Raw genomic sequence first — 10,001 nt, 5'->3', positions numbered from 1 at the left:
AAAAAGGAAAAGCCGCAATGACATTTTAAACAGTTACATATATATGACTGGGAAATTCAGAAAGCTACAAAACAAAAAATGAAAGCTCCCCTTCCTGTTCTTACGCCCTTCCCCCAAAGTGTAACCACTGTTGTTTCTTCTGTTTCCTCATGTAAATTATGTACATATCTCCAGGTGTATATTTGTACTGGATGGTACTGTTTTTTATTTGTATGTTGTGTTTTGGTAGTAGGGGTTTAGGAATATGGTTTTGAGTAAGAGACTCCATCACTGAAGATATTTCCCGAAGTGAATAAAAGAAAAACTATTTTAGAAGTTAACTTCTGTACTTTTCCTCCCCTTCTATTCATGCATTGCTAGAATGCTGGCCAATTGTCAGCAAGTTTTAAGCTGTACCTAACACAGTGCTTCCCAGATGGTAGGTAGGAAGTAAATGTTTAATGAGTGAATATTGTCTTTTTACCCAAGAATAGGTTTACTAACTCTAATTTCATGACCACTTTTCTGTTTACAGCACAGAAGAGATCCCCTTGAAGATTTTAGCTCATAATAACTTTGTTGGCCGTCTTATTGGTAAAGAAGGAAGAAATCTTAAAAAAATTGAGCAGGACACAGACACTAAAATCACGATATCTCCGTGAGTGCTCCTTTGCTTTTGAATAAGAAAACTTTCAAACACTGTAAGCTGCATGTTGTGTATTGAGCTTCAGCTGCTTCAGCTAACCCGTGATGCTGTACTTACACATGGTTTCTCAAATACAGCCTGCTGCCTGTTAGGTTTCTGACCCGTATTGAAAGCATTATCTGCTTCTGGCAGGAGGAACCAAATGCTTTACATTCATATTTTCTAAATGCAGTCTTAACTATGTTTTATGATGTTTATTCCTAAAGTTGGAATATATAACCCAGTTTATTATCCATTGTCATGTAACGCATTATCCCAACATTTGACAGCTTAAGACAATGAGAACATTAATTGCTCAGCTAGTTTTTGTGGGTTAGGAATGCAGGAGCAGCTTAGCTGGGTGGTTCTGGCTTGGGGTCTCACAATGCTGCTGACAAGTTGATGCTAGCTGTTGGCAGAAAGCCTCAGTTCCTCCCACATGGGCTTTTCCACAGAGCTGCTTGAGTGTTCTCAAGACATGGCAGTTGTCAAGATGGAAACTGCAATGTCTTTTATGACATAGCCTCGGAAGTTATACTCTATCATTTTTCTAATGTTGTTTACACAAGTCAGCCCTATTCGGTATGTATGTGTGGGACTACAGATAACTGGGTGGCGGGGAGTCACCTTGGAGACAGGCTACCACACCTAGAATCTGTGGATGCTCTGAAATTATATGGAAAGGTTTTTCTTTTTTTGAGGGTGGCCATTCTTAGTTTTAATCAGAGTACTCAAAAAGGTGGGAAAAGATTGATGAACTGAGGAAGAATGGTAGGGGAAAGACTGCACAGTGTTTGTGTACAAGGAGTTTTCAAAGAAGGTAGCAAGGAAGCAGGAAACTTCTGTTTGGTTGTAAATAAAGGGGAAAAAAAGTGGTAAATACAATAAGTAATACTACTTTGTCTTAAATTTACCCCCAGAAAGGGGAGAGTTTTAAAAGCAAAAAAATCTTAAAGTTATTATAGAAGCAGCTATTTTTAAAACTGTAATACAAAATGCTTGGTAGGGCCAGGTTGAGACTGAATTAGAATTATAGACTTCTTTTTAAAGTAGTCTAAGAGAAATAGTCTTCATTATATAAATGTTTACATTTTTAGCAGGTTTGAAGAAAATGTTAAAGAATAACTTCGCATTCATCTGGCTCAAGGTTAGCCTGTGACATTTCACTAGTAGTGAAAATGAGAACTTCCAGAAGATGCAGGAGATTTGTACCAATAATCCGTATCCTCTCAATTTATGTACTTTGTTCTGTTTTCCATGGTGCATGTCTCCCATTGCTCTTCCTCTCAAGGCTGTTGACCAGCATAGGCTTAGGTGTTTTCAGGTATGATTTTCAGTGACTTGTGAAGGTTCAGCAGGACCCAGGTCCCGCAGGGAGTTTCTGAATATTCCTGCCGCTATCTAACATTTTTGTTGTCTAAATGGCCATGAGTGAACCATTTTAAATTTTAGTCAAGATGGATTGATATTCCTCCAGCCTACTTCAATCTAAATTCTAAAACAACTGGTAAAAACTAAGTTTAGACATGTGAATTCTGGCTTGTGTTTTTGGAATATTTCCATGCTTTTTCCTTGCTTGGTGACCCAGAAAATGCAATTGCACGAGAATGCCAATTATGCCTAGAATTGGTTAGTGCAGACTGGGAACATACTTATGAAAGGTTATGTACTTAAGGTATTTGGTTTCCTCAAAAACTATACATCTTTTCAGTCATTTCTCAATTCACTGTTAAATTGTGAAAATGGTTCAACTATGAGCGGTTGAAAAGTAAGCTGTGTTTTTAAAACATGGACTTTAATGAACTATATGTACCCAGTCATCTTTACTTGAGAAGATGGGAGGGCAAGTATTTTCTTCTCTCTTGCAGCTTTACAGTTTTGGATTTATGTCTTTTAGGGCTTATTCATTTTCCATCATGTTTTACCCCACCCACTTTTACATATTACCAGGCTCCACAGTTTGTTTTTAATTGCCATCTGTGGCTGAATTATTAACTGTCTTCCTCCAATTTTCATTCTTTTTCTTTCTCTTCTTTTTCATTCTGCAGATTGCAGGAATTGACGCTGTATAATCCAGAACGCACCATTACAGTTAAAGGCAATGTTGAGACGTGTGCCAAAGCTGAGGAAGAGATCATGAAGAAAATTAGGGAGTCTTATGAAAATGATATTGCTTCTATGAATGTTAGTTTTGTTATGAAGGGCATGTCTTTATTTTAACAAATAGTTAAAACAATGTTTTTAACTGCATTAATATTGAATTCTTTCGTGGCATTATCATTAGAAGTAGTTCTAGTTGATTTTTAGCACCTCAGCAAGTACCCTGGGATAGTATAGGGAAGATACTGGCTGTGACATTAAGCTTTGCTGTCTCTGTGACTTTGGCAAATTATTTAGTCTTTGAGCCTTAGCTTCCTTCTCTCTGAAGTAAGGCTAGTATCTACCTACAAAGGTTAATATAGCACCTCTCTTACAATGTTAATTTGAGAGAGTTTAATATAGAAGAAATGTTACATGAACTGTATTTGAATCACAACTGAACTATTTATGAGCTGCAACTCTATTTTCTTAGATGGTTTACTCAGTCTCTCTGAGCCTCAGTTTACTCATCTGTAAAATGGGACTACTGCCTACCTTGCATGCTTATTAGGATTACAATAGATATAATGCATATAAAAGTTAATGTTAAGATTACAGGTTTAAAACTTACTTGGTTACCCATATAAACCTTGGAGATACAAGAATTTCAATTGATAAAACAATCTGTGTAGTGCATCTGAGGCTATTAAAGCAAATTGCTGACATTCCTCAATCAGTGAAATGATGCTGAAAATGGAACTCTTCAAAAGCCTGTCCTAAATGTTAAAGTAAATTATTTTAAAAAATAATTTGTTTTTCAAGTGGGCCAGTCATCTGAAACACAAAACCTGAGACGAGGGAAATATCAAAATACTGCGTTTGTGAGAAGAGCCTAGAATGCGCACCATTTTACATCCCACGTGACTTCCTGCCAACCTCCTTCAATTCTCACTGCTTGGCTCCAAATGTTCTGGAATCCACTGGGATTAAATCTAACCCCCTTAGGCCTTTTAAAAAGATTTTCAAGTACACTCAAATCTCCCACTGTCTATATTACATCCTCAACCCTTAAAAAATTAAACAAATTAAAATCCCCTTTAAGGCTCCTATATGCATTCCAATGATACGTTTACTTGCAGTAGTTACATGGGGATGGGCCCTGATTTCCACAGGGCTCAACTTAGAGGCCTCTAGACCCATGGTTGCTTAGTTTTACCCAACGAGTAAAGATCTCTTAATAGCTGGTTTGCTTTTCAATGAACCAATCTTACTTGATTACCTCTTCAACTCTGATACATCACTTTTAGTCTATATTTAGTTTGCCCACAGCATGCAGAATACAGTTGTGTCTAAGCCCTGTACTCATAAGGGAAAGGAAAGCTGCCCTTGAGATACCTTAATGCAGCTGTGGACCAAGGAGGGGGCAAACCAGCACACAGATTTTAAAATACCAAGGGATATAAACAGATGTAAACGATGTACTCAAGTAAAGTCCCATGGAACATCTGCTTTACGTTTGAGTTATGTGATGATTTCTTTATTAGACAAGAGATCGACAGTTTGCATACTGTCACTTAAAAATGCTAACTTTCCCTTGATTCTTTTAATTGTCAAATTAAGCGGCCTTTTTACTGTTGCAGCTTCAAGCACATTTAATTCCTGGATTAAATCTGAACGCCTTGGGTCTGTTCCCACCCACTTCAGGGATGCCACCTCCCACCTCAGGGCCCCCTTCAGCCATGACTCCTCCCTACCCGCAGTTTGAGGTAAGATGAGTGGCCTTGGCTTTCTTTGTGATTGGGCAAAATCTTAATGTAAACCTAGTCCCCGTGTGATCATCTGTTTAGAGCCAACATACGCTCTCCAGTTCTTGCTAATGGAGCCTTCTTATTTGGCCCTTTGTGGAGTAGACATGGGATTATTTTGAAGCTTTTGGATAGTAGGGTTGTCAACATGTGTTTTCAAATATCACAAGAAAAGTTTGGGACTTTGAGGTGGCAGGGGAAGAAACTTAGTAATTGTTTTTATTTTAATTTTTTTTTTCTTTTTTCTTTTTCCTAAGTTCTGGGATACATGTGCAGAATGTGCAGGTTTGTTACATAGGTATACGTGTGCTATGGTGGTTGTTTAAAATTTTTTTGAGACAGAGTCTCACTCTTTTGCCCAGACTAGAATGCAGTGGTACAATCTTGACTAACTGCAGCCTTCACCTCCCGGGTTCAAACGATTCTCATGCCTCAGCCTCCTGAGTAACTGGAATTACAGGTGTGTGCCACACCATACCCGGCTACTTTTTTTGTATTTTTAGTAGAGACAGGTTTCACCATGCTGTTCAGGCTGATCTCAAACTCCTGGCCTCCAGTGGTCTGCCTGCCTCAGCCTCTCAAAGTGCTGGGGTTACAGGCATGAGCTACCACGTGGCCAGTAATTATTAAATACTAAAGGAAAAGATTTTTTAAAGGCTTCTTTCATCTTTGTCACCTGGAAGTCATGGCTTTGCAAGGTCAGGAGTGACTGTGTGTGTTTTCCATGTTGAGTGTTCGCACTTTTTTAAACCAATGAGATAAGATAGTTTTGTGCACAATTATATTGTTTGTGCGTGTGCATATGTTAAACAGATCTTTATTTTGTAAAGAGGTATGTTATATAAGAAATAAATCTTAGGCCAGGTGCCATGGCTCACACCTGTAATCCCAGCACTTTGAGAGGCCGGGGCAGGAGGATCACCCGAGGTCAGGAGTTCAAGACCAGCCTGGCCAACATGATAAAACCCCATCTCTACTAAAAATACAAAAAATTAGCCGGAGTGGTGGCAGGTGCCTGTAATCCCAGCTACTTGGGAGGCTGAGGCAGGAGAATTGCTTGAACCCAGGAGGCAGAGGTTGCAGTGAGCCGAGATTACAACATTGCACTCCAGCCTGGGCAACACAGCAAAACTCCATCTGGAAAAAATAATAATAAGAAGAAACCTTTTATACTTGCTTTTTAAGAATAGCAGTTTCCTTGAGGTCAGAAATAGGAGACTAGTGATGGTATGAAAATAATCACAGCACAGCAGACAGCTGGTAGAATAAATTATTTTGAAAGTAGTTAATAATTCAGTTGCATTATCCATGATAATTGGAGGTATTCATGTGACATTCTAGGATCTTCCTTCATGAATTTGTTTTTACATCTCTCCCTTTTTGTTTGGCTCTCTTATTTAATATTAATATTTTGAGTGATACCTCTTACACCAATTTAGGAGAATTTCCAGGTGGAACAGGTTAGAGATTCCATTGTATCACTACCTAGAATAAATATGTAGAGTAAAATGACATTGAAGTTGTACAGAAAATACAGATGACTCAGATTGTGCCCCTTTTATCCCTTTAAAAATGAAAATTTCCTTTTCCCGTCCTTGAACCCACCAAACTGATAGGGGTTCTAAGCAGTTGCCCTCTTGCCATGTGTGTTTCTGCTTTTACTGTCAGCAGCATCTTGTCCTTCCTGCAATTCACCTGCCATTTCTAGGATGTTTTGGCCTGGAAATCATATAACAGACAGAGGGATAGCCATCAAAATTTCAGCTACAAGTGAAGTGTGCATAGATTGATTACACGTCCCCTGAAGTGGCTGGCATGTTTGTACCTTGATGCTAAAGGGACTGGTGGAAAGAACCCTAAAGTCAGAGCCCGGGTCTGGCCCACTGCCTCTGACACAATTTTGTGTCACTGAAGGTCAGACTCCTTGGCTCTGGATTTGTTTTCTCACCTCTATAATGAAAAAAAAAAACTGAACTAGAAGCTTTGTGTCTAAAGACTTTAAGTCACACATTTCTAGTTTCTATAGAATTAAATAATATGAAAGGTTTAAGGAGGAATAGGGGAGAATGAGCCTAAAATAGGAATCTGAGAGTACATCTAGAGACTTAACTTTGAACATGTCCACTAGTTTATGTGTGTGTCATAGGATTGGTTTAGGGCAGGTGTGTCCCCAACACTTCTGTGTAAAATGACACTTACTGAAAGGTACAATGAGCTGATCATGTGAAGTACCTCTGCTAGGAAAGCTCGTATGTAACCCACATTTCTGCTCGTTTCCCTAAATTAGCTTTCTCTCTGGGTGGGTTGCTTAACCTCTCTGTTCCTTTCATTCCCAGTTTGTAAATTGAGGTGTCCCTTTAACTCTTTTTCTCTCCATACTGGTGACACGTTCCAATCAACAAAGCTTTTCACATTACAAGTGGTCACAGAATAGAACATTCTTGGACATCAGTCTTTTACACTTACGTGGATGCTTCAGTAGCCAAAATTCCTAAAGTGAACTTGTAGGTAACCATTTTTAAAATATTTAGATAAGACTGCATATTCTCTGGAATTAGTCATTTTTCTGATACAGTTCTGTGTATCAGGTTCCTATGTTAGAAAAATCAAGAATGCTTTGAGAGAAGTGAGATCATATTAAGAACTTGTATTTCTCAAACACTTCTACAGTCTTAAATGTCTGAATGACTTAAATCAGTGGCAGTTTTGTTTTAAGAATGGGAGGAGGAGGTCAGTGATGTTTACTTAATGAAAGTTGAGCCAAGAGTAAATGTAAGGAAGATGTCACTGGAATAGGTCATCTTGCTTCTCCTGAGTCATTAAGCTAAATCAAATAGGTGCAATTAGAAGGAGCAAATGAGAACAGAAGTTGCAGAAGCTGCCAACAGTAAAAACACTGCAACAGGGCAAGAGCTGCAAACATGTAACAGTTTGGTGGTTTCAAGGACAGGCAAAGGAAATTCGCATTCTTAAAGGAATACAACATGGACAGTCTTAGCAATCTGTGTTCTTTGCAGAATTCCGGTGGATATTTTATTCTACATGTATTCCAGGCAGTGATACAGTGGAATCCTCAAATTTATAACTGAATATTTTCCTAAATCATTTACCCAAATCATATATTTCCATAAATCATATATTACTGTTTTTATTTCTTATTTTACATTCATTGGCAATCTGTAAAGTTCAGCATTAATTATTCCTTGCCTTAAGAGGAAAGAAATGTTTTTCCTATAATTAAATTATAATTACCCCAGACAATTTGAATTAAAATCCCTAGGGATGAGGCATAGGTATCAATTTCGAAAGCTCCCTAGATGACTCCAATGTGTAGCCAAGGCTAACAACAACTGTTTAATTAGTTAAGAACCTATGGCCCACTTAAATAAATAAAAATCTCAGTGGGAGCAAGTGGAAGCTCAGAAATGTATAGTTTTATAAAAGTCATCAGGAGTATTTTGCTACCCATTTATTGTCAAGAACTGTTCTTTTCAAGAGATGGGGTCTCACTATGTTGCCCAGGCTGGACTTTAACTCCTGGGTGCAAGTGATCCTCCCACCTCTGACTCCCAAGTAGCTGGGACTACAGGCACACACCATCATGCCCAGCTAAGAACTACTGTTCTACAAAGAATGTTTACTAGTCTTTGGAGGGGTGTTTCAATGTTGGAAAGAACATTTTTTATCAGTACCAATTGCAAGGGAGAAAAAGTTTAGGATAAGCACAAATACATGCTAGTTGTGCATATCCCTTTTTCTACCTTGTTCTATGCTTTAAAGAGTGAAAAAAACTCACCTTTCTCTCTGGACCACCTGCATCCCAACTTGTAGGAAATATCATGCCAAAAACCTCTGTGGGATGTTGCCATATGTCTGTTTTTACCCTTCTAACTCTATTTTGGCATACGACATATATCAGGATTAGGTTTGGGTATGTATTGTTACAAGAAAAAAAATGGCTTAGATTAGTTTTCCTTTTTCATGACAACAGTTCAAGGGTAGACAATCCAAGACTGGAAGTGGTTCCACCATATCCTTCAGGACTGGTGCTTCTATCTGCCTTGTGTGCCATTCCCTGGCCCAGGATAACTGCTCAAGCTCCAACTATTGGGTCTGCTTCTAGCCAACAAGAAGGATAAAGGATTGCTGGGTGTGGTGACAGACACCTGTAGTCCCAGCTACTGGGGAGGCTGAGGTGGGAGGATTGCTTGAGCCCAGGAATTTGAGTCCAGTCTGGTGAGACCTCATTTCAAACTGAAGGACAAAAGATCAAAATTGGCAGCATCCTTATTTAAGGACACTGCCTGAGGATAGCTTTTCATACTTCTGTTGGCCTCATGTTGGCCAGAACATACCACTGGCTGTGTCTAGCTGCAAGAGAAGCTGGGAAACAATCCCTATGTGCGGGCAGCAATGTGTCCATTAAACACAGGGTCTATTACTAGAGGAAAATACATGTTGGGGACAGCTATTTGTCTGCTTCACTGGGTTTGGCACTATTGCCTGTTAAAGGAGCCTCCCAGAGCCTGGAAGAGAGGAAGCAAACTTTTAAGTTCTCTCAAAAAGCAGAATCTAAATTCTGGAGGAGAAAATTCCATATTCCAGATTCCCATTCCTGTGGTTATTTTCATCTAAATAAAAACACCGTTTTTCAGAAAATCATATTGTCCCTGGATACAATTTGGATACAATTAGAGTAAATTCTGCTTTCAAACAGCTGCCAGGCAATCTTCTGGCTTAATGTTCAGGGGAACAATTCTTTAACAAGTGTTGTTTGAGTATATAACTTCAAGTTGTGGGGGGTAGGGGGTGGTTGCAAGTACTTAGTTGGAATAGCTTCACCTTCACTATTTTTAGACTTTGTTCTTTTTCTAAACCCAAATCACTAATACTTATCTATTTTGTGTACCCAGTGGTCACCACTTTTTGAAATACAAATAAACTATTGTTTTTAAAGGCAATAAATCTCCCAAAGCTTTACCAGTTTCTTTGCTTATCATTGCTGCTTTTTTTTTTTTTTGGAGACAGAGTCTTGCTCTGTCACCCAGGGTGGAGTGTGGTGTCGCAATCTCAGTTCACTGCAAACTCCACCTCCTGGGTTCAAGTGATTCTCGTGCCTCAGCCTCATGAGTAGCTGGGATTACAAGCACGCACCACCATGCCTGGCTAATTTTTGTATTTTTAGTAGAGACAGCGTTTTACCATGTTTGCCAGGCTGGTCTCGAATTCGTGACCTCAAGTGATCCTCCCACTTTGGCCTCCCAAAGTACTGGGATTACAGATGTGAGCCACTGCAGCCGGCCTATTCTTTAGCAAGAAAAATGAAGCCAAAAAGAAGCAATGATAACGACCAGGCGTTGCAGAGAGCCGAGGAGGTGGAGGTTGCAATGAGCCGAGATCGTGCCACTGCACTCCCGCCTGGGTGACTAAGCAAGACTGTCTCAAAAAAAAAA

General features: G+C 39.1%; 1 protein-coding gene across 2 annotated transcripts in view; it reads left to right on the top strand.

Moving 5' to 3' along the window:
* Positions 1-10,001, top strand: part of IGF2BP3 (insulin-like growth factor 2 mRNA binding protein 3) — a 170,332-nt gene that overhangs the window by 136,951 nt on the left and 23,380 nt on the right. For both annotated transcript variants that reach the window (XM_011973937.1, XM_011973936.1), the window contains 3 exons: positions 515-637; positions 2,713-2,848; positions 4,384-4,509. In XM_011973937.1, the coding sequence (XP_011829327.1) occupies positions 515-637; positions 2,713-2,848; positions 4,384-4,509 (385 nt within the window). The remainder of the gene's footprint in view (positions 1-514; positions 638-2,712; positions 2,849-4,383; positions 4,510-10,001) is intronic.

Source organism: Mandrillus leucophaeus, unplaced genomic scaffold, assembly GCF_000951045.1.
Source record: "Mandrillus leucophaeus isolate KB7577 unplaced genomic scaffold, Mleu.le_1.0 Scaffold140, whole genome shotgun sequence".
Lineage (NCBI taxonomy): Eukaryota > Metazoa > Chordata > Mammalia > Primates > Cercopithecidae > Mandrillus > Mandrillus leucophaeus.
The sequence above is the reverse complement of the archived record's forward strand: the minus strand, read 5'-3'. Positions and strand labels throughout refer to the sequence as shown.